The 25002-nt window shown below is 33.7% G+C and overlaps 3 protein-coding genes across 8 annotated transcripts; 1 reads left to right on the top strand and 2 right to left on the bottom strand.

Annotated features, from left to right (window-relative positions):
• Positions 1-2086: 2086 nt before the first annotated feature.
• On the bottom strand, positions 2087-10765 carry LOC146916324 (F-box protein At4g00755-like). 6 transcript variants are annotated; one of them, XM_085718454.1, is made up of 6 exons: positions 10613-10765; positions 6984-7143; positions 6126-6497; positions 5879-6015; positions 3027-3148; positions 2087-2439 (listed from the first exon to the last, which is right to left on the bottom strand). In XM_085718454.1, coding segments are annotated over exons 2-6 (774 nt in total). In that variant the 5' UTR covers positions 7126-7143; positions 10613-10765; the 3' UTR covers positions 2087-2438. The 6 variants fall into 6 exon arrangements, with proteins under 6 accessions (XP_085574580.1, XP_085574577.1, XP_085574578.1 ...); XM_085718451.1 differs by having other exon boundaries at positions 2087-2480; XM_085718452.1 differs by having other exon boundaries at positions 2087-2480; positions 10568-10765.
• A 5640-nt stretch (positions 10766-16405) lies between these two features.
• Positions 16406-18389, top strand: LOC146916325 (uncharacterized). Its single transcript, XM_085718459.1, has 3 exons — positions 16406-16505; positions 17546-17646; positions 17744-18389. Exons 1-3 carry the CDS (start codon positions 16408-16410, stop codon positions 18190-18192), a joined length of 648 nt encoding a protein of 215 aa, XP_085574585.1. The 5' UTR covers positions 16406-16407; the 3' UTR covers positions 18193-18389.
• A 1121-nt stretch (positions 18390-19510) lies between these two features.
• Positions 19511-23562, bottom strand: LOC146916326 (F-box protein At4g00755-like). The gene is made up of 6 exons (XM_085718450.1): positions 23149-23562; positions 22693-22862; positions 21838-22251; positions 21373-21554; positions 20136-20248; positions 19511-19874 (listed from the first exon to the last, which is right to left on the bottom strand). Exons 2-6 carry the CDS (start codon positions 22847-22849, stop codon positions 19637-19639), a joined length of 1104 nt encoding a protein of 367 aa, XP_085574576.1. The 5' UTR covers positions 22850-22862; positions 23149-23562; the 3' UTR covers positions 19511-19636.
• Positions 23563-25002: the final 1440 nt, after the last annotated feature.

Raw genomic sequence — 25002 nt, forward strand, 5'->3', positions numbered from 1 at the left:
CAATGAATCGGCAAAACACCTCTTTTTATCGTGCAACACTTTTGGTTCGCTTTGGCATCTGGTGCGAGATTGGATTGGCTGCTCGGGAGTTGACACTGATAATATCTCTGATCATTTTTTGCAGTTTACATATTTGACAGGTGGTGGTAAAGCTAGACGTTCGTTTATGCAACTCATATGGCTTTTGTGTGCTTGGGTTGTATGGAATGAACGAAATAATCGGCTGTTTAACAATGTTGTCACTCCCATACCCCTTTTATTAGACAAGGTTAAATTGATGTCTTTAGGGTGGTTGAAAGCTAAAAAAGCTACTTTTGTTTTTGGCACTCAGTAGTGGTGGTCAAACCCTTTTGTTTGTCTAGGTATTGGCTAATGCTGTGTTGTTTGTGTTCTGTTGTTACGTTGTAAAACTTGATTATTTGTAGGTAGTCCCAAATGCCCATCTTGTGCTTTTGCGATTGCTATGGTAGTGGTTATAAAAATTCCATTTTGGCTTGTTAAAATAAAATGGTTTCGAGGCTTGGAACATTGATAATGTCCATGGATTAAATTGAGTTGAATGGATTAGAAGCATTATGAAAGCATTGTTGATCTAATTGAATTGAGTGATGATTTTGATTAAGCTATGAAATAAGAGTGTTGAGAAAATGGCAGCAACATCAGATAGATGGTGTTAAGTGGTATTGTTGTTGTTGTTGAGAAACGACAGTCCTGTGCAACATCAAGTACCTTCCTATGAAACATCAAGTATATCAGACATCAACCTTCCTTTATAACAGTCAGTAATAATCTTATCACTCTTTAATTGAGTGATGGGATACACTTCGAAAGATAAAGCGTGAGATAAATATTAATTGAAAAATCAACTAGAGCTTGCAATAATATATGTAGTTATATACATGGAGATAACAAACCATGGAGTTATTGAACTTTTGGCAACTCATTTTATGATTATGGACATTTATGCACAAAGGATCAAATTGATAACTAAATATATAATTCAAGTTTATTTGATGGATTTACATATAATATAGGGATCGATTTGATGTTTTTCACAATAATTCAGAGAATGATTTGATTTCAATAATATCACAGTCAGAACACATTCATCTTTAACCTCTAGCCACAAAGGGTATTACACAAATCTAATACATTACAATAGGATGTTAAAAATTCAAACAAGCATAGTATTCCTATCAAATACTTAATCAATATAAGTTCACTTCCTAAATAGTCAACTTTGTCCATCAATCTTGCCCTGCAAACCTCTTCATTGCCACTTTCTTTAACCTTAACCATAGTCTAAACCTTCTCCATCAGTCTTGCCTTTCTTCTCCATCAATTTTGCCCATATGACCACCGCCCATCATTTCAGATTCAATTTTAACAAGTTTTATGGAAGAAATTTTGGGGATTTCGGATTTTAAATGGGAGATTGAAAAATTAGGGTTTGAAGTTTATAAAATAGGGGAAGAAAGAGTTGTTATACAATGAGATAAGACAATGTTTATTTCAATTTCAGTCAAAATCGTCCTTGGATTGTTTCACTTTAAATCAAATCATTCCATGTCTGTGTGGCATGACTTGGCATATGCTATTTTACAAAATTTAGGGATGAAATTGACTGGTCCTTACAAATGTGAGGATTAAAAAGTCTATTCACTCTATCTCTAACATAAGTGTTCAGTACAATTGATATTGCAGCAGTAAAATACACTAACTAGTAACTACCACACGCGCACGCACACACATTTTTGTCATGTTTGCATCCTCCCTCCCTCCCTCTCTCATTTGTCTACATTTATCTATCCCCATTACTATTTCTTGCACCGATATTCATTCTCAAATCTGAATTCCTGCTTGAGATTGAGGATTAGTCTCCCATTATATCCAAAAAATATTGCCGGATTCACCATGTTAAGAGCCTAGTACTTTCAGCTAGACCTAACCCTATTGGTTTCAGACTTCTGAGGTTTAGCGAATAAATTTGCAAAAACACGCCAAAACAATCATTTTGACAATTACCAATGTAACAAGCATACCGTCTTCTTGAAAAAAAAACTTATGCGCGTAAAAACATTTGCAATGACCAAATAAAACAAGTTTGTATTGTCAAATTTCAACTTTTTATTTAACCAAATTCAAAATGTAAATGATGATATAGTAAATCCAAATCAATACATTCACCAAACAAGAGTGAATTATCAATAGTTCCATTTAAAATGATGTCCCCAAAGTTCTAATTCTTTGAAAGTCAGCCAAATTTTTCTTATACTTAATTATCAAGCAACCTGATCCATGCAGCCAACCCCACTTGGTAAGCTTGGTTGTTGTAATTAATTAAAGAAGGAAACCAGCAGTCATAATCTTGTGCCTTGTGCTGGTGAGGTAAATATTTCAAGCTACATCTTCCTGGTGGATGCATCCTCACAAAAAATTCTGGAGAAATTGGTTGTCCAACAACTTTAACATGAGATATGCTGCACCATAGTAAACCAATTTATCATAGTTGAAAAACAAATAAGCACACATGACAATTTTTTCCAAACGTGTGATACGATACTAATGGTGTTTTTCATGCACATTAAAGTCCAGCAGCACAAATAGAATGCAAGAACAACTTTTTATCCTGTATATCTTTCAGTAGTCACTCAAAGCGCAGGCAAAATAAAATGAAATTTACTACAACACCTTTTGTTACAACATTTAGTATGTAATATGATGTAATTATGAGTGAGTACGGAGAAGAAAGAGGAGAGAGAGCACAGTTATCGAGTAAGACTAATATAGATATTTTTGTCTATGTAGTTATCGAGTAAAAGATTTAGGGTTTTTCCTTTGGCACATCTATATAAATTTTATAGTTTGTCCTATGAAGTCCCTCGTTTCTTAAAAAGAAAAAAAAAACCTACACTAAGAAACAGAGAGAAGCCACTAGAAAAAATTAATTTGGATAAACTTCTCAACAAACACAAATTCAGCATGGGCATGTGGGAGGAGGAAGAGGGAAGATTTGAGAAACATACCAATGTAGGTAGAATAAATTATTCCCATTTTCTTTTTTAACTCTACCCAACAACTCCACTAGCAGAAAACCTCCAATACACAGAACTGGTTCAGGTAGCTTGAATTTTTGCAGCTTATTTTCCTGTATAATGTGACCAATGCATTTCTAATTTCATAAACATGCATAGAATACTTTATGCTTACAAAATAAAGTTCAAAATGGATAAAAAAAAAATAAAAAATTCAAATCCAAGTTTGCTATATTCAGCAGGTACCGTGAGGTTTCACCACCTCAAAAATAAAATTCGGATCTTGAGTAACTATCGAGAGATCGTTACGTAGCCACAAAAGAAAGAAATGAGAAAAAAGGGGAGAGAATATACTTCCTAGCAGTGTTTTAAAAATTGGACCGGTTGAGTTTAACTAGAAACAGGACCCATAGCCTGTCCAGTCAGTATAATAGATCAGTTATGCCACTGAACCGGGAAATTTCCGGTTGGACAGGCCGAAATAGTTCGAACTGGTAAGAACTGTTCCGGTTTACATTTTAATGCAGCATGCATTTTTATTTGATAAATCTTTTTTTTTTTTTGCTGGCTACAGGTCTTGAAAACAATCAATATGGTATAGGCAGTGGAACTTATCACTGACTTGCACTAGCTTGTAACCAATGTAGTCAGGATCGAGATCCTACGTAGAATTGGTCGGCCGGTGAAGGAACGTAAACACGAGAAATGTAACACGGTTCGTAAGTAGGACCTTCAGTAGGTTGTTGATAGAGTTGAGAGAAATAAACAGAGATAATAGAGGAAAAACAGAGGAACCAAGCAAAAAAACAGAAAAAATAGAGGAAACCGAGGAAAAACAGAGGTAAGCGAACCGGAGTAAAGTCGAAGCATGGTTGAGGTGCCGTGGGATGTAGAATCGTACGATCCTACGTGCCAGCACTCGATCCTGGCTGTATTGCTTGTAACAGTAACATTTTGTGTGAATGTATAAGGAATATAGGCCATTACAAATTATTTTACTACCTTAGTTAGTTAGCAATTTTTATGTTCTAGAATCTTCAGCTGTACTCTATAAGTATCAGCAGATAGTTCTTTCCCTTGCCAGGATGGCTATACTTAGTTAGCCATCTCTAGGCAGCTTGCACTAGCAGATACAAGGGTGATGGATAACTCAAAGATGACTGTACTTTAATTACCAACTCTCAGTTCAACAATTCATTTCAATCAATAGATGAAGAATTGATGTCACAATTCTCTTTTATTCTAATACATGTACGCAGTGATGAAGTACTGCTGCACATATAGAGCTTTTTGTAATAATAATATAAAAAAAGTCCAGCCTTGGGAACCAAACCCACTAATATAAGGATGTATAAAAAGTGCAACATGTAGTTATGCAATGCAAGTTATTTGAAATGTTTATAAGAAATTACATATAGTTAATTGTGTAATTATTAACTGTGTTTTTAATGAATTTTTTAAGTCATGATATAAATTTTTACACGTATGAAATTTATGTCATGTATATTTTAGATTTTTCTGACAGAGATCAGGTCATGTGGTTTAAAAAGTGACCCTCCGCAAACATTGACCCAGTGCTCTAATCGAGTTGGCAACCGTTTCGGTATTTAAAACACTGCCTCCATTTCCCCTTAAACGTGTTTCCCCTTTTACAACTCAGCCGTTGCTCTTTTTCCAAAACAAACAAATCGGAATGCTCATCATCTACCCTTCTGCTTTTAATTAAGCTAAATCCCTATTAGTAACAGTTTTAACTTGTAACCACCAAACTAGTTCACTATTTAGACCAATTACTCTAGGTCCTGCCTACCAATACCATCCTCTTGAAGTTCAACCTTGTCCTCAAAGTTGAAATCAAGGAACCAACATCGGACTATCCTTCACAATGTGCTTCATCTTCCTCTTAGGATTCCATCTTAACAATCTGCCCTCCCTCCCCTTTGTTCATCTTTTGTCAAAATCGTTATTCTACATATCTTTTTCTAGGCACATATGCAAGGGAGAAATTTGTTGGCCACACTGAACATGCTCCCTTTCTCTCAAAATCGTTATTCTACATATCTTTGTTGCTTGCATTTTTTGGGTACACATTACTACTACCACTTGGCACGGTGGTTGAGTGCACTGTTGCTTCACTTAACCTCCTGGACACTTTCTGTTTTTTTAATCGTCAAATGTTCTTCTTAAATGAACCCAACGATAGTGTACCCTGCATAATTTCAATTTAGGTGAACTTCAAACAACACCTAATGTACACCTCCAAAGCATAGAAATGAGACCCTGAGGGAATTTTGGTGGCAAAAACCACTATGTTTGTGGAACTAATAAATTATATTGTATTTGTGCGAGTCTGGTAAAGTTGTTGTCATGTGACTGAAAGGTCACGGGTTCAAGTCCTCGAAACAGCCTCTTGTGTAAAACAGGGTAAGGCTGCGTACAATACACCAAATGGTGGGACCCCTTCCCGGACCCTGCATATACGGGAGTTCTAGTGCACCGGGTTGCCCTTTTATGTGTGCGAGTCTGTGTGGGCTTGTGTGTGTGTGTGCTAAGGATACCCATCATGGATATTGTTGGCGGATAGCTAGAGGCTATCTAAGCTATATCAGAGTCAATTACCATTAAAAAAACTGCATGTCAAGTCTCATTTTAGGATTAAAAAAAAAAAACTACATAATGATATCTGGAATGGATAGGAAAATAAATTCAACCCAAAAGAGAGCACATGTATAAATGGATGATGCCCAGAGAAATAAACATTAGACAAATCTCAAGTCTTTTGAGTTTTTTGAAATGATAAAAAGGAGAATATGCAAAATCTATATGATTATAATGCAACTCGCCTGAGACAGTGGATATACAGGTGAAGTGTATGTCCATTTGAATTCCCTGTTAAAAGTTAATGAATCAGGTACAGCAGTTTTTGACTTAATTTTCTTGTCTTGTACATGATAGCCAAATCTAAATCGGACATCCTTGGCTGAAAGAAAAAGTTCTTTGTCAGCGGAAGAAAAAGTTAGGGATCCTCAACATCACTTATTTTTCAGTTCAAATGGATATACAATTAATCGATATATTTACAGAACTAACCTTGGAATGGTAGCATATTAATCTCAGTGACAAGGCAAATCTTTGAACATAGCCGATAAAGCAAAATCTTAGGGTCATTTTTAGGTTTGTAAATTAACTCCAATGTATTTGCAACGCCTTCTTTCATGGGGTCCATAGTGCAAGATGCAACCACGTAATGTGAGATGCAGTTGTTCTTCAAAGGAGTCAGACCAAAAGCCAAGGACGAATAGACTTTATGATTTTTCTTAAGACACTCCAAGTTTGCATATCGACGCTCAAGCATGTCGCTATCAGGTTCAATCACGTTGTCGACCTCAATGCTATGAACAACGCCAGATACTTCAGGAATAATTTTCAAGCAAAGTTGCTTGCATAGGCCATTTTCAATAACTGCAAAACATTTAGATTTTATATTATTACCATTTGAACAGCAAAATATAGCCAAAGAACATTGAGCTACTCAAAGTGTTATTTCTTTTCTATTACATACTCAAAGCCTCATGCTTCAAGTCAGCCATTAGAGAATATAGCATTAGAAAAGTTAAACTTTTAGAAGCCAGCCATCACAATTCGAAAACTTAATATAGTATATGCAAAAACTTTCCAAATGAACAAGTATTTAACCAAGTAAAGTAAGAAATTATATTTGTAAAACCATTTTGGGACAACTCTCTCTCACACTCTCATTGTGTTCTTACTCTCTCTCTTCCTCTCTCTCTCTCTCTCTCTCTATAGTTTTTGACCAATAAAAAGAGAGAAGAAGAAGGTTGTCCCAAAAGTTTTCACAAAATGGTTGTACAAATATCATTACTCATAAATTAAAGATACATATAACAAGATCTTAGAACTGCAAGTAATAAAATTCAAATAGCTTACCAAATTTTTCCCAAGAACGAGAAACAGCAGATGCACGAATAAGGTCACAAGGATCATCCAAATAGGAGAAAACCTTTATTGACATATCATCACCAAGCCATTGGATTAAATCCAAATCCAAGTTGTTGTTCACTTCAGCCATAATCCCAAGTATCAGAGCCTGATCACAAGGAAAAGTAGTACTTCAGTAACCGCAGAACAGCTAAAGCTCAAAGCCAGCAATAGTGTAATCAAAACATAAACTAATAAACTTCACAAACTTAGCTATTTGGAATATAAATTCTTCAAGTAACTAGTTCTCCACCAAATATAGATTATTTTTTTAGGATTTGCAAGGAAAATTGCATATTAATGAGTTGAATCAATTTCTTAACAGAAAAAATAGACCTCCTATGATTAAAGCACTGCAAAATAAAAAATAACAAAAGTTGAAAACTTTGACAATCCCTGAAACATGATTAACAAATATCACCTCTGAGGAAAATTATAACAACAACCGAGCCTCGTCCCATTAAGTGGGGTCGGCTACATGTATTATGCCATAATGTTCTATCATAAACTATATTTCGATCCAACTCATTAATCTCTAGATCTTTCTTAATTATCTTATAGTTTTTCTAGGTCTACCTCTGCCTCTAGTGATCTAACTCTCCTCCATCAGAGAAAAATTATAAAACCTAACGGAAAAATAAAATAAAAAGGATTTTTTTTAATAAATAGACACACACACATCAAGGTTATAAATCCCAGCCGTGATCGTAGATACAACGGATCGAATACGGCTGATGTGGGTGCAAACCATGACATTGTAGGTGCAATCACAGTCACATACAGTTTTTTAAACGCATATTTTGCATTGATGACCAAATCAAGCTAAATCCAACTACCAAAGATACGGAAAAGAGACATTCGAGGGAAAACGAAATTCATGCTTGCATCAACAAAATATCAAGCTACAATGTTGCACACAGAAACTATGAACACACAAATTGATAGGCATGGACGGGAAAAAGATGAAAAAGGAATTACCTTTCAGCAAATAGAGTATGAATCTAAAGATAACAGAAGAAACCCTAGAAAGTGCCAGGAAACGAAACCCGATGAATGACAAAGGATTTAGAATTGTAGTGTCTTAAGGGTAAAGTGTGCTTCTAGAAGGATGACTCATCCGTCATAAAAAAAATTGGTGGTTTTTTTCTCTCTACTATTTTATGTACTTTATCAGAAAAAAAAAAAAAAAAAAAAAAAAATATATATATATATATATATATATATATATATATATATATATATATATATATATATATATATATATATATATATATGGGAGCCCCTAATATGCACCCTTTAAAAAGGGTCCAACCATGGACCTTTTCGTTCAACCTGCTACAATAGGTTATGTAACCGGTTGATATAATCAATTAAACTGTGGCTCCTTTATGAGCAGGATAACACACCCATTTCACTGATGCCTTTATCTCCTCAATTTTCCCGTCGTCATTCTCTGACGCTCAAACAGCTTTTATTAAAAACAAATCCGGGTAAGAGAATTTCAAGCTGCAGTCTTCACATGAATGCTTGATGTCTTCTTTTATAAATACATATAGACTACTGATTTATTACTTACTCCATTGAATTCATTTACTTTGCTTTTCCGAGTTTAAAAGCTTGATGGGCATTTAATTGAGTTTGTACATTCTTTGCACATGGTTGATAGCACGTTTGATTTTAGAATCAAAGGTCCTAAATCTCTTTTTATGAGGTTTTTTTTAACAACTTTTGTGAATTTCTACCAAATCTGATTTGCAAAGTTTCTATCCGAAATCAACGAACCAGTATTAGTAGTTAAAAGACAAGATAATATGCAGATATTGTATATTAATTAATTGTAAATGGTAAAGTTAACTAAGGTCAAAAGACATCGACGAGAACATCTACGCCTGGAGAAGAAGACAACAAGAAGACTGAGGAAAGAGAGCACAGTAAAAAAAAAAAAATTAAAAAGAACAATAGACACCGGCTATAGCCTGTTACATTTGGGAGGTGTATGTTTGGACCTTTTTATATGAGGTCCATATTAGGGGGGACCTATATATATATAATGGATACAATGTACGCGGTGTATCGAAGCACAATCATGTAATTATCATTGGATCTTAATTTTTTAAAAAACTATTTACCCATGGTGCATATATTTTTATCTCTTAATCATCGTCGGATGAAAGTTTTGTTTAGTTTTGTATTCATAGACGGTCCATATTCAATATATGGACTAGGGAATTAGGATCATATTATCATATCTGTCTCCCCTCCTTTCCCACTCCCACCTCCTTCCTCTCACTCCCCATCCGCCCCAAAACTGGCTGGCCACCTTGGCCTCCACAGATTTTTGCTCAGCCATGGATCAAAGCCTCTCAGTCATGCCTTCAACCTCTAGCCAACTTGATCCTCATCAAATGAATCAACACCAATTTTCCTTTAATCATGTGTTGCAGCCTCTCACTTTCTCCCACATCCCCTCTATCCGCCTCATATATCCTCTCTGCTACCCTCTGTCAATCCCAAACACTTCTTTGCAAAACCCACCTTTATCGTTGTTGTTTCATATGAACTTTAGATTCGATAACCGCCTTCTCCCAATTTAACCCCCCGATGAGTATAATAATATCCCTTTCATTCTTTAAAAAATTTATATACTTTTTAAGTAATCTTGTTAGTTAGCTCAAAGAATGCCAACATGATATACTCCCTTATCATCCTGTTTTCAAAGAGGTCACTTGGTTACAAGTTCACTCTTTCAAGTTGTGGTACTCAATTCGAGACCGACACCTGAAAGAAGAAAATCTAAAGATATACTCCCTTTTCAAACCCAGTAACAACCGTACAAACCCAAACTCACTTTAGAGTAAGAGTAGCCTAGTGCACTAAAGCTCCCGCATATGCAGGATTCAAGAAGGGGTCTCGCCATTTTTTTTTGTATTGTACACAGTTTTACCCTGTTTTTTTACATGAGAGGTTGTTTCTAGAATTTCAACCCATGACCTTTCAGTCACGTAACAACAACTTTAATGTTGTGCCACAGCTCCCCTTCCAAACTCACTTTACAATTATAATTAAAAAAAAAACATTGTCATATTGTTTATATTGACCTAATGGCCAACACTAGGAGGAAGTGGGCATTATAGGCTCGAACCCAGACACTGACATGGACACCGGACACGACACGGACACTAACACACTGACAACACTAATAATTTGAGAAAATCACATAATTCAGGAAACTGGGACACTCCTAATTAGAGGAGTGTCCATGCTTCATATAATGTTTCAATAATGCTAACCCGTGCACTACAACACGAGGGACAAACATCCTCGTACAAATATTTATCAAAACAACATTACTATTCACAAACCACAAACCAATAATCCTAAAGGGCATAGAAACAGTAACAATTCACAAGAACCACATATTCATGTTACCTTAAAACTAACAAGTAACAACCATGGCTTATACAAAAAATATTGAATTAAATAAATAAAAGCAACAAATTCGTAGAACAAAATACAAAGATAAGTATAAAAACCTCATAAATAATAAGTGGAGTAAAAAAGAAAATCCAAAATCATACCTGAAATCAAAGAAATCCATCGGTCTCTCTCGTTGTTCTCCATCCATTTCCTGTGCTATCAATCTCTTCCCAATTTTCATTCTCACTCTTTCTACTCCGCGATTCCTCAAATGAAATCGCATTCCCTTTCTGTTGTTTTGTTTGGATTCGTTTGAAGGGGTAGATGGAATAGTTCATAACCATGTAGCTCAACTCCATACACAAAAATAGTTGAGGCTAATTTTGTCTATGTAATGATTGCTCGTGTTTTTTTCTTTTTCTTAAACAAATTTTTGGTCTCTTATATTTTTATTTTGTGTTTCATATTGGTTATTAAATACTCCCTCCGGTCCTTATTATAAGAAAAAGTTGACTTTTTAGGTTCATAGAATAATTAATGTATCTTATTGTAAATATAGACTAGATACATCACATGCACAATGAATCAAAAAAGTCAATTGTTTCTTATAATAAGGACCGGAGGGAGTAAGAGGTAAGTCATCAACTAATAATCAATCGAGTTAATTCTAACAAAGACGAAAGCAGGGACGGACCCAAGATTTTTAAGTAGTGTAGGCCAACATTTCATTCTTAAAAACATAAATATACATCATAATTTTATGAGAGGAATATACATTTTTTTTGAAACGGTTTTTCAGATTTTAAAAACATTGAATGATTTTCTCACTTTAAATTCATCTCTCATACGATTTCACATAAAATTCTTGATGAGACTCATAACAGAGAAAATTATTTTAATTAACGGTTACACTTGCAATAGTTAATATCAAAGACAACTCTAAAAACAAATATACCAATTAAAAAATAAACACTTCCAATATAATAATCAAAACTCAAACAATAGTCCTAAATAATAACTACCCCTCAATAAAAAATAAAAAATAAAACTACCCCTCTTACTTCTCTCTTTGTGGTGCCTTTTGTATATTTTTTTTTTGAAAGACTTTGTATATATATAATATATAATATATACTCTTATATTGTTGGTAAGTTGACTAAGTTCTAGTCATGAAACTACACTTGCACACAAAAGTTATTACAGAATAATGATATATTACCATACCAGTACAATAAATGAGTAGTATTTTAGTATTTTATTTTGCAAATGTAGTGAGGGCCCAGGCCCACAGGGAGCTATACGTGGGCCCGTCCCGGGATGGAAGGATGGATTTAAGGATTCTTTGATTACTGCTATATCCGTGAATCACAAAACATAATCTCGTATTGAACATCACAATTAAAACCCTGCAACCACTTTTAAATCTCTTCTTTTATTTACTTTCAAAAAAATTCAATCTAATTACCGAGTTGGATGATAGTCTATGCGGAGACGATAACATACTACTTTATTACTTGATATGATTTGGTGCACTTGCCAACTCATACCATCAATAGCGCTTTAAGCATGTATACCAAAAAAGAGAGGATTTAACATTAAATACATGACATATATAATTAAAAACAATAAAAATAAATAGCATTACATAATTAGTAAATTTTAAATTTCATTATGTTAATGCTACAGTTTTCCCAAATATGCTATATTAAATTTGTTCGAAGTTGTTGATGAACTCTTTTTTAATGTAGTCTTGCCCTCCTTTGTAGTCTTGTTTTAAGATTTTGATAAGGACCATTAGATGTTTCAGTTGTTGAGACGTCATTATTCACATTATCGTAGAAGTTATCAAAATCACCTTCATAGGTGTATCATTTTGATCTTCAACAATCATGTTATGTAATATGATGCATGCATACAATGTATGCATGCATGAGAGTTTCCATATGTCAAGATCATGTTATGTAATATTTTCTTCCTAATTCTCGTTGTTGGGCACATAGTTAACTCTTGTTTCTTCTCCAAACTACATTAGAATGGTCTTGTACCTCACTCAGAATATATACCACATGCTGGATAGTGCATTATATGGAGTTTTATTAACTGTATATTGTATTGTGGGTGCTTGACCATCCAAAATATCATTAAACATGTTGGATTGGTTTAGCACGTTAGTGTCATTGTTTGAAACTGAATGTAAAAAATGCATCTAAAATCCATAAGTCTTTTGATGCCATTGCTTCAAGTATGATGGTGAGTTTACCATGATTACCTCAACAAGACTGACATTTCCAAGCAACTTGACAGTTTTTCCATTCACATTGCATATAATTATTTATTTTTTAAAGAAAAAGGTAAACTAACCCGCCCAAATTGAAACCAGGGATAATCAAACCTAAAACCTTGAGGCTTAGTAAAACTTTCAGATTGTTGTTCCCTCTCGAGCATTAAGATCAATAGCTCTTCACCAATGTTGTCCATAAATTCATCTTCTATCAACTCTCAAAAGAGTCTATCGAGGTCATTTGTAAGACCCATAATTTTGGCATTGGTTACAACTAGAATTTTATCACTTGAACCAAGGATTTTTTTTTTGTGAACATAGATTTTATGATGTTAAAATTGATTGTGATTGTGGTTTATTTCTAATGAAATAATTTACACATGGTTATGTTGTGTTGATTAACAATTATCATTTGTGAAATGTTTTCTGCTATGCTTGGTCTATTGTATCATTTTGTGCATTGTAACAAATTTTGGATTCAGATGATTTCGAATATAAACTTGTCTATGACTAAAAATTTGATTGGACTTAGATAGTCTTCAAAATTTAATCAAAGAATTCATACATCACTTGTAGAGAAGTTTCGATTTGTTACATTTATAGACATTTTAGAATGGGATTTTACTAAAAAAAATAGATTAATGCGTGAGTAGTTTGATTTTAAGTGGTTTGATATGTTTAAAATGTTATGTGATGATTAGAATTGTCAGGAAATTAGAATAGAGTATTATTAACAAGGCTTAATACATTCTCAAGTCCCTTAACTTATTTTTTCTTCTCACTTCAGTCCCTTAACTATTAAATGTGTCAATTTGGTCCTGTAAATCCTCTTCTGTTTACTTAGTTGATCCAATTTTATTAATTTTAAATCCCTACCGTTGGATTAAGGAAGTTCATCATATCTTACCGTGTACCACCAACACCTAAGTATCTGAAATTTAATTTTTAAAAATAATATAAATCCATTTATATTAATTTAGAAATAAAAAAATCTAAAAAATTGGAAAATTAATTTTCAAAAATAAAAAAAATCTAAAAAATTGGAAAATTAATTTTCAAAAATAAAAAAATTGGAAAATTAACTTTCAAAAATAAAAAAAAAATCTAAAAAATTTGAAAAAATTCAGGAATTTTTTTTTTAAATCTGGAAATGTTTTTTACGGATTTTCTTTTTCAATACAAATTTTCTTTTCCATTGATTTACATTCAATTTGTCTCTTCTTCATGAATTAAACTCCTCCCTCATGTTGTTGTTATTACCACTTCCTTTTCTTTTTAACTTTTTCTCTTGAGAACTTTGAAATATGAACAGATTCACAAATTCTTTTCCACTGATCCATATTAAAAAGCTTAAGTCCAATCTATTTCCATGGTCTGTTCTTTTTCTTTTGGGCAGATTCACAACATTTGGAAGAGGAGGACGAGAGCATGGAAACTGACATCTGATTGGCGATTTGATTTGAGAAACGAGGACGAGGACGAGAACTTGTCGGAGAGGAAAACGAGGATTGAGGCATCGAAAGGAAAGGGGAGACTTGGTTAAATTACCTGCACAAAAATCCAACAAAACCAAAACCTAGTACTACAATCGATTGGTACTACCATCTCTTAAACCAAATTTCCAACAACACATCAAGAATCAATCGACAGCAACATAAACCCAATCATCCACAAAACCGTGTCACATAAACCACATCCAAAACCGACAGATTCAAGCCATCACAACAGTCTCCATCTCGACGTTCAATCAACACACAAACCAAACCGTCAACAAACCAGAAACAAGTCGTACACAAAGACGTAACACCAAATCAAGCCTCAAATACAATCGGTTCCGTAACCGATTCAAGCACCACAACGGAACCACACACACACACAAACGGTAACACACGCACACAGAAGGGAGTAGGAGGTGACGAAAATCGCACAACAAGGCGGGAACATAACACAACCGTTTCTGATCCAATACCAACAGTCCCAATTGCATCACGAATCAAAACGAAAGAAGAAGCAAACGTATAATCATTTTCTTTTTGTTTAGATCTAGGCTCATATTGTTGTTCTTTGGAGATTTTGGGATTAGAAACGAATAGAGGGAAGGAAGTCGAGTAAAAAGCTTAAAAAAACTAGTAAAGGAGGCGTTTAGGCCTCCGGCGCGGCGGCGCCGCCTCCCTGGCCGGCTAACCACCGCGCCGGATAATCTTGCCCACCGGAAAACTCATGCGAGTTTGGAGAAGAAAATAGAGAGAGAAGAGAGAGTTAAGACATAGAGAGAGGAAGAGGGATGTAAAAATGAGAAAATGAGGAAGAGGAAGAGAGAGTTAAGACATATAAATTTTCAAATTTTTTAGAATTTTTTTTTTATTTTTGAAAATTAATTTTACAATTTTTTATATTTTTTTATTTCTAAATTAATTTATATTATTTTAAAAATTAAATTTCAGATACTTAGGTGTTGGTGGTACACGGTAAGATATGATGAACTTCCTTGATCCAACGGTAGGGATTTAAAATTAATAAAATTGGACGAACTAAGTAAACGGAAGAGGACTTACATGACCAAATTGACACATTTAATAGTTAAGGGACTGAAGTGAGAAGAAAAAATAAGTTAAGGGACCTGGGGATGTATTAAGCCTATTAACAATGTTTACTTTGATTCGTTAGTGAACTGGCCGGATTTATTTCCAAACCTACCACTTACTCTAAATAGTGAGTACGTATTGTAAGAAAACATTTGGCAAGAACTCTCTCCCTCCCTCCCTCCCTCCCACTCTCTCTTTGGGAGCCTCATTTGTTCAAGAGCTAAGAGTGTTTTCAACTTGTCCTTGTGGTATATTTAAGAAATACTCATTGATTAATTAATTTTTTTCAATTAAGAAATAACAATTTTTTTTTCAATTTTACCCTTGCTTAATTAATTTTTTTTCATTATATCCTTTCTTTCCAATTAAATAACTTGATTTTTTAAATTATTTTATCTTTTGACAAAAAAAATTATTATATAATTTCTTTTTATAAACTTCACTTATTTTCATGGATAAAAGTGGAAAAACGGACACCTTGCTGCTGGTTAGTAATAAAGTGGGCAAAGAAGTTATTTATATGACATGGCACAACACAATGTTATTGGATAGCTAACAGAAAAAGAAAGTGCGGAAAAAAGAGAGCATAGAGGGAACGAAGTGCGGTTCAGTTTGCATTGTGTTTCTTTTGTTCTGTTCTTAAAAAAACAAAAACTGTACTGTAAATAAATCAAAATAAATAGCAGCGGAAGAAGGAACAAAGGAGGAAGAATTCTGAAGAGTGAGTATTAGTTCTCTGTTTTCATTTTCAATTTACAGTTAGTTTCACTCTAAATTCTAATTTCAAAGAGTAGTTTTTTTTTTTTTTTTTCGTTCATACTTGTTGTCAGTGTAACACTCTCGACACATCAACACAACACCGACCATTACTTTCAAATAACTCATTTTCTCAAAATATTGTTATTATTGGTGTCGATGTGTGAGTGTCCGTTTTGTGTTAATGTCACTTTCATACATTGTTGTTATTCCCACTTAATAAATTGTTGATCATGGGCCAAGTATATTTGGTTGGTGAATAGACAATAATAGTGTTAATTTCTTTCTTTTGAGACTCTTTCTCTATTTTATATTTGATGAAGAAGACACAACAATGGGGTCTGCAATCAGCAAAGGCGTAGATGACCTTGGAAATTCTATAGGCAGTGCTTTTACTGCTCCATTCAAGAGTGTCTTTGGTGGATCATGCGAGTAAGTCATATATAATTACCATTTCCATTTTATTTCTTTCTGCCTCATTCTTATTCATTCACGTCTTTACCACTTAAAAAAGAAAATAAAATAGCTTCGTAATTAATCATATTTCCTCGTATCACAATTATAAGCAATGAAAAGTACTTCAAATCCGGTCACTATTACCAGCAAAAGTTAACCACTTTTGACCTATTTAGTAATGTTAGCATTTCTAATATACCATTCATTTAATTCAAATACATTTAGAGTGTGTTTGCGAGTTGAATTTTAGAGGGTTCAATCTATATATATTTTTTCATTTAATATTTTAAAATAATTGAAAGAACAACATGGTAAATGGGTATATAATATGATATTGCTCTTTCAATTTTTTAAAATAAATATGTATCAAAATATAAACTTAACCCTCCGAAATCCATCCCTACGATGCGGGTTGTTGAGTGAGTATTTCCACTAAATACGAAAAGGACAATTTAGTAAATTTGACATATGTTCTGCATAGATGGCACACACCTCTTCTACCACCACATACAAATGTGACATGTGGCCATGTGACTCTCATCACCCCATCTAACACTTTCTTTCACTTGGTGAAATTACTAAAGTGTTATGTTGACACCTTTTTTTTCCCTACCCTATGTGAAATGACATTTTAGTATTTTCACCCATGTGAAAGAGTGTTAGGTGGGGTGGTGAGGGCCACGTGACACATTTGTATGTGGTGGTAGAAAATGTTTGTGCCACCTATGCCGGTCAATGTATCACCACTCAAAAATTAATTGGACTTGACTAAATTTCTTAATAATCGTGACACAAGTTTCTTTTGCTTATAATTGTACTAGCCTAGCCAACAACATATACAGTACTTTTATATACTCTCTTTATCATCTGTTTAAGAGTGTGATATCGACATTTCTCATGATAGTTGTTCAATAACATTTGATTTGATTCTACTTGTTCGTATGAATAAGTCTTAGCTTTTTCATACATCATTTATCCTATTGATATTGTTTCAATTTCATTTACTCTGTCTGCAGAGAAATATGTTCAGGACCATTGGATGTCATGTGTTTCATTGAACATTTCTGTATCTCCAGCCTAGTCAAACTATTGATGATTTTGGTTGTATGCTACATATGTAAGTTTTCCTATTGATGATATTGTTAAGTGTTAACAGTTATCTTCCGCAATATATGATATGATATGATATTCATATGTCACTGATTTGGTTTTAGGTTTGTTGTTCTTGTACTCCTTGTTCAGACTTGGTATATGTCAATGCATAGGAAAAAGCCTTTGTAAGATGTGTTGTGTCACTTGTGAACTATGCTGCTATACATTACAAAGTATCACATGTAACTTGTGGCACAAGCTAACAAACACAAAGAGAGTTTACCGTGGAAGAAGACGTCGTTTTCAACATGATATTGAGCTTGGCTACACCTCACCCTCAACTGATCATGAGAGCAATAATTCGCGTGATTACAGAAGTCGTCATTTTGGAAGAAATAGAAAATCTTTGAGACTGAGAGAAAGAAGTAGAAGAAATGGCCACTCTGTACACCTCTCAAGGATGAAAGGGAAGTCTTGGAGAGTGAAGAGCTCAAGAAAGATCCAATTAAGTAAAGTCAGGAATCGAAGTGGAAAACCTGCGATTACAAGAAAGCGGCGCTATAAACGATGAATCGACCTAGATTTTCCTTTAGTATTTACAGCATATCTATAACATCCTTTGCAAAAATTCCTTTTAATGATGGATTTGACTCAAATGGAACAGATATACATAATAGCGAATTATTATGGAATTAGATGGATTTTAAGAACCATAATTTTCCATGGGACAAGCTTGAGATGGTCCCGCTTTAATTTGCTGCAAAGAAATTCTAGCACGGTACATGTTAATGTTGCCAATAGCTTGTTGGGGCTTACGTTAAAAAATTGCAATTTAAGATTTACAAGTTTGTTATAAGAACAAAAAGTGAGTTTTATGTGATAAACCACACGAAATACACCTATAAAATTGCATTAAGCTTTGTCCTTTGTAAAAAGGCTCCTCTCACAAACAGCAAGTGTGCCAATTGTAAAAAGTTGTGGGGGCAGTATTTTTATACGTTCTCTTGACAACTTTTGTTGTCAAACTATCTTTACTCTTGTGAAATTTGTTGCGTGCACTCATGGGCGGACCTCAACAAGGCACACTGTGGCAAGTGCCACAGTAGCCTAGGTCCATCTTTTTTTTTTATATTTTTTTTTATCGGTTCACGGTATAAATTTTACTCATATATTAATACAGACACTTAATTATTTTATGTTTATACACGTGTATATATATTTACTTGTATATTAATAAGAGGACCTATTTATTTATTTTTTATTTATACATGTGTCTATATCTTAACTTATATATTAATACGGGGACCATTTTTTTAATTTATACACATGTCTATATTTTTACTCAAATTTAATACAAAAATATTTTTTGTACCATTTGTACATATGTCTACATTTTTATTCATATATCAATACATATGTCTATTTTTTTATAATTACTATGCAATTATGACTTCCAAAAAAAAAAAAAGAGCGCAACGCGCTCACCCGTCTGTATGCACGGGTATCCTACTAGAGCATTTGATTAATCTCTTGTAACCTATATCGAAATATATGTACTTAGAACAATTAGGAATGATATAATTTTAGTTCATTTTCAACAAATGGAAAATATATTATTTTCATTGTAATTTTGATTGCTACAACTATTTTTAATATAATTTCTTATTAAATTTAGTATTATTTAATTATTTGACAAAAAATTGTGCCTCACTAATATCGAGAGTCCAGATCCGCCCCTGCTGCACTATTGGAATATTAAGCCAAGCTTATCACGTGTATAATAGTTATTTTAGATTTTTTTTTTTCCGGCTTGTCCCATGTATAACTTTTAAAATATTAGTTTAAAAGTGTTGTTAAATGATAATCGTCTGTATCAATGCTACCATCAATTATAGAAGTCCCACACATACTCAGTTTATTAGTTCAAGCTATCATAAAGTGCGCCAACAATCTTGTACATTTTCAAGTTATCAGTTGTCAGCAACTAGCTCACAAGTAGATACATTTTCCCAATGTCAATTGAAAATTTGGGCAATTAATACTTTTATCCACAGCAACATCATCATTAAGATGAACATGACAGTAAACCCACACTCCAACCAGTACCACCAGCTTGATGATGAACACAAGGCTCTGATACTAGGGGGGACTCTGGTACTAGGGCAGTACTTCAAGGTATATTTCCCTGATGGATGGCAAATTTCTTTAAACGCTGCCGAAAGAGGAAGTCCAACTGCTTGAACATGGGAGATGCTGCATCATAGTAATTAAATTTATCAACAGATGACATTTTTTTGGTCAGGAAGTGTCAAAAAGAACATAACAAAAAAAGGAACATACAAAAAAGAAGCTATATAGAGGGAGTATTAATTAAAGTGATACTAATGGTTATCTTATAACCGTTCCCGAGGGGATTTGAATTCATTCCTCGAGGTTACACGTTTAAAATCTACTGCCAAACAACATTAATTCAGTGTGTGCATGTGGGAGAGTATGACGTTGTGAGAAACAAACCCTATGTAGTATAAGAGTCCTTGTTTTTGAGCTCTCCCAAGCAACTCTACTAGCAGAACACGTCCATTGCACAAAACAGGTTTAGGTAGCTTGAATACTTGCAACCGATTTTCCTGTACAATATGTCACCAAAACTTTCAGGTTACATACACACGATTAGATTTCTCTGCGCTAAAACATGCAGTTTGAAATGGATAAATTTCAACAGGTACAAGAGGCATTGGTTGGAACACCGAAGGAGTTCTTTGGGGAGGCCCAGTGTTTGAATAGATTTCTGTGTAGGAGGCCTAGGTTCGATCCCTAACATTTATTTGTCTATAAAAAATTACTCAGCAGGTACCTTTAAATTACCTCACCTCAAAAAAAACACATATCTCAAGTGACAATCAAGTATTCATCAGTCTCATATTGTCAATTAATCAAGTCATTATTCCAACTGTGTCACTACTCTATTTTCAAAATGTACAAATCTTAATGCTCCTTTCCTACCTTTCTGCTATTAACTAAGCTAAGACCCTACTCGTAACAGTTTTAACCACCAGAGTACTTAGCTATTTTAAAAAACTACTATAAAGGTCATATCAAAAATCCGATTGTGCCCCAAGTAGTACCTTCCCCGTCAACCTGATCTAGAGCATCTTAAAAGACTTTTTTTTTTTTTTGGGTACAAAAGCATCTTAAAAGACTTATTTTCCCAATCAGAAGAATCTGTTGAGTAGCTGCCTTCGATTAGGTAACTCAACTTTTCTTTTCCAGATTAAGGACACCGACTCATTAACATATCTCGTGCATAGTCATGTTCCCCCTCAAAGCTAATGCCTTATTTCTAGCATTTGATGAATGACACCAAATTCTCTACATTCTTTCAAATCCTACGTGAGTGTTTTCCCTTTAACATTTGAGCTACTACGTTTCTGAAACTAACAAGCTTACTCTGTACGCTTAACACCAACCAATTCACTATTTTAACATAAACTCTCTTGGCTTTACAAGAGATAGTTAACATTATACAAAAAAAAAAAAACAGGATGTCAACTCTCACGTTGAATTGTATTATGTTAGACAATGACATTAAGAATGGATAGTAAATTCAATTCAACCCAAACCAATAATTACAAAAATAAATGATGCCCAGAAAAAAGAAAAAAAAAGACGAATCTCAAGATTTCTTTCCGTTCAGTGATTTGAAAGGATGGAAGAGAATATGCAAAACCTGTATTTTCATAGTGCAACTTACCTGAAACATTTGATAGTGAGGCGAAGTATATCTCCATACAAATTGAGTTTCATTCACCACCATGTTACTATAAGCAATACAAAGTGTTATAGCACTCTCTAATGTTATATTGTATCTTGGATGGCCAATTCTGAATTGGATAGCCTCAGCTGAATATATAGGGGAGCCATCTTGAAAATATGCTGACAATTAAATATAGATTCTTTGTCAGCTAAAGCAAAAGTTAAGGCTCCTCAATATTACTTAAATTTTAATTCAACATAGGGCTCTGTTTGGATAAACAATTTAGTAAACCCTCCAATCATTAGCTATCCTATTGAGCTTACCGACATGTCATACGCTATTTCCATAAACTCTCCCAAACAGTCTTACAAATGTTCGTATCACTAAATAAATTCAAATTCAAATATCTCAATCCAAACAAAAACAGAATTTTGGAACATAGCTTATAAACAGTGGGCTAACCTTGGAATGGTTGGACACGAATCTCTGTGATGATAAAAGATGGACTGGAACATAGCTTATAAACTAAAGTTTCAGGAACCTCTTGTGCAGTATGCCCTTTGCTTAACCAGTATGATGGCCTATTGTCTGTTCTATCTCCGGGTTCCAATGTATTTTGAATGCTTTCTTCTGGCTTAATATTAGTGCTTGATGCAACAACGGCTTCTGAGATGCAGTTTTTCACATAAGGAGATAAATCAAAAGCCAAGATAGCATAGGCTTTGTGACTTCTTTTAAGACACTCCCAATTTCTATAACCTTCAAGCATGTTACTAACAGGTTCAATCATGCCGTCCACCTCAATGTTATGAATAACATCGGATATTTCAGGAAACATTTTGAAGCAAAGTTGCTTGCAGTGGCCATTTTCAATAACTGCAAAACATTTACAGTGAAGATTAATACCATAAAAATAAACTAAAGCTGAAGAGCATTGAGCTGCTCAAGAAAGAACCCGATGAAGCCAAATTTACAGGACAACATAGCATCACATAAGTTCAACTCCTAGAAGCAAGACATGACAATTGACTAATTTAGTGCATGTTTGGATTGACAATGAGTTTGATAGAATTACACGTGTCACTGTAAGTTTGATATCTCTTTTTTTTTCTTTTGTGAAGTTGCCTAGTAGCTAGAAATTCACCTCTTAAGGTGAATATGTGGAATGTTCGGGGTTAGAACTTCGACTCTTGCATATATTATGCAATGTCACTACCAACTGAGCTAAGCTCACGAGGGGGCTAAGTTTAGTATCTCTGACTCTGATACACATTATAAACTACTAGCAAAGCATGTATTAGAAATCAAATGGCTTACCAAATCGGTACCAAGATTTAGAAACAGCAGATACACGAACGAGGTCACATGGGTCATCCAAAGAGGTGAGAATCTTAATTGAAAGATCAGGTCCAAGACATTGGATGAAATCCATTTTGGGTTTCCCTTTAAACCACATCTTCCAAAACATCATCATGGTTTTTCAATAACTGCAAAATAGTTAACGCTCAATAATACCACTATCATAACAAAAAAACCATTTTTCAACTAAAGCACTGAAATATAAAAAGTTTGAAACTTTAGCAACCCAAAACCTTGATTATGAAAAAATTATAACTTGAAAATTGAATACAACTTACTTAATAAAAAGAAAAGCTAAGAAAAATGGAAATATTGGTTAGGAAATTACATTAAAAAAAAAAAAAAACTTTTACAAACTAAAGCACTGGAACATGAAAAAGTTAGTAAATCACATATCAGGAGAAGAAGAAATACTTGATTTGCAGTGAAAGCATCAAATACCAATCTGAGAGTGCAGGCAGGATGTGTGATCCCTTGATAATAATAGGGTTGATGATGTAGCATTATTTCCATGAATGATGAATTCTGAAAACAAAGGTTGCAAATTGTTGTGGTATACATGAATGGCAATGAAAATGCAGAAATGGTAACTCCCTTTACAAAAACTTAATTAAACACTCTATGCTTTAAATAGCAATATGGGATCAAATAGCAATCTAACTTAAATTTGGACTCTCTAACTAGAAGCCAATCATGTTAACTTTTTGGTCAATCCTAATTACATGGATTTTATAATTTCGCTTAGTTATCTAACATTGCAATTTTTTTTTTTCTTCTTTTTCAAGTAACCTATCAACTAGAAGATGTTTAGGGTTCTAACCCAAGGCCGGCTTTAGACTTAGGCTGAGGGTGTGACCGTCTAGAGCTCATTCCTGTACGGGCCCCAAAAGTTTTTATAGATATGAGCGTATATAGCAATACATGGTTTAAATGTGGTATATATAACAATAGAATATTACTTTTCTCACCCTATGTCATTCTCACGTGCCCTGTGATTTTTCCAAAAATGTCCTTGCGCTTTTCGGATTTTAAAATGTAAACTGAGTTTTTCCTTTGTTATAGGGTGAAAAAAATGAGTTCTTCACTAATTTGGATTTTATAATCCGAAAAATTCAAAAAAATAGGGCGTGTTCCTTGATTTCTTCGGATTATATAATCTGAACCCCTAAACACTTATTTCAAGGAAAAAACAGTTCGGATTATATAATCCGAACAGTATTAGCACAAATTCTAAACATGTTTGTAACATGGATAGTCATTTTATGGACAATATTAATCATTCTAGCTCTCATCCTTATGCTTATGTTGTGGGTCATTGTTAGTTGTTCTTAATAAAAAAAAATGTGGTTTTCAGGCTACTTGATGATCGGATTGCTCCGAAACTTCCCCAGAAAATCAGAAGAAAAAAAAAGTAAGGATCAAGACACCCTTAGAAGGGACTTCTTATGGGACTCAGCCCCTCAAAATCCAAAATTCCATCGTTTAGAACCATTTTTAAATTTTTCATATTCTCAGAAAAATCCGAAAAAATTTGCGTTAATTTTATTTGATTTTTAGAATTTTTTGGTGGTATTTTTATGATTTTATTTGACAGATTTTTAGCATTTTTTACTTTGTTTTTAAAAGCAAAATTCAAAACTACTGAAATGGGAAAAATCCTGATTGCTAATTATACATAAACATATTTCTGATTATAAAATCCGAATTATTGCAAAATTATTTCGGATTTTAAAATCCGAAAAACCTCAATGGCATTTTCAGAAAATTTACAGGGCGCGCTAGTAAGGCATAGAGTGGAAAAAGTAATAGTCATAACAATAAGCGCAAAGAGGGCCCAAACATTTATCAAACTTCAACCCATCCGCCGTTTCATCCCCTTTTTTCAACCTAGCAGCATTTCATTTTCACACCCCCAACTCAGCGCTTTCATTTTCACCCCAACATTTCATTAGGCAAAACGTAAAACTTGTTTTTTTAAGGAACCAAAACGCAAAACTTAGAAATAAAATGTAAATCACAGAAGCAACATGTAGGAAGAAAAATATGTACTCATTCTCAAAGACCAAATTTATTTTTTATTATGAGGATGTATTTTGGTGTTTCAGATTGAAGTAAATTTGAGTTTGTATTTAGATTTCATAATAATACAACTTTCATGATGAAAGTTTCATGTTTAGGACGTCAAATTTGGTCTTTTGTAATTTTTTATAAGTAACATATCTTATTCTATTGAAAAATGATAAATGGTTTTCATGTTAATGGGTATGA

Source organism: Medicago sativa, chromosome 6 (genome assembly GCF_051527215.1).
Source record: "Medicago sativa cultivar Bolivia chromosome 6, Bolivia_mono, whole genome shotgun sequence".
Classification (NCBI taxonomy): domain Eukaryota; kingdom Viridiplantae; phylum Streptophyta; class Magnoliopsida; order Fabales; family Fabaceae; genus Medicago; species Medicago sativa.

What these genes read in the sequence shown, in the direction of transcription:
- LOC146916324 (XM_085718451.1), bottom strand. Translation starts at nt 7,125, where the DNA reads ATGGCTGAAGTGAACAACAACTTGGATTTGGATTTAATCCAATGGCTT. An exon ending in TCGTTCTTGGGAAAAATTTG is followed by an intron (nt 6,498 to 6,983) that starts GTAAGCTATTTG and finishes AATGTTTTGCAG; the next exon opens with TTATTGAAAATGGCCTATGC. An exon ending in CTGTATATCCACTGTCTCAG is followed by an intron (nt 3,149 to 5,878) that starts GCGAGTTGCATT and finishes CACATTATACAG; the next exon opens with GAAAATAAGCTGCAAAAATT.
- LOC146916325 (XM_085718459.1), top strand. Translation starts at nt 16,408, where the DNA reads ATGGGGTCTGCAATCAGCAAAGGCGTAGATGACCTTGGAAATTCTATA. An exon ending in GTCTTTGGTGGATCATGCGA is followed by an intron (nt 16,506 to 17,545) that starts GTAAGTCATATA and finishes CTCTGTCTGCAG; the next exon opens with AGAAATATGTTCAGGACCAT. An exon ending in TTTGGTTGTATGCTACATAT is followed by an intron (nt 17,647 to 17,743) that starts GTAAGTTTTCCT and finishes ATTTGGTTTTAG; the next exon opens with GTTTGTTGTTCTTGTACTCC.
- LOC146916326 (XM_085718450.1), bottom strand. Translation starts at nt 22,849, where the DNA reads ATGATGATGTTTTGGAAGATGTGGTTTAAAGGGAAACCCAAAATGGAT. An exon ending in TCGTGTCCAACCATTCCAAG is followed by an intron (nt 21,555 to 21,837) that starts GTTAGCCCACTG and finishes TTTAATTGTCAG; the next exon opens with CATATTTTCAAGATGGCTCC. An exon ending in CTCACTATCAAATGTTTCAG is followed by an intron (nt 20,249 to 21,372) that starts GTAAGTTGCACT and finishes CATATTGTACAG; the next exon opens with GAAAATCGGTTGCAAGTATT.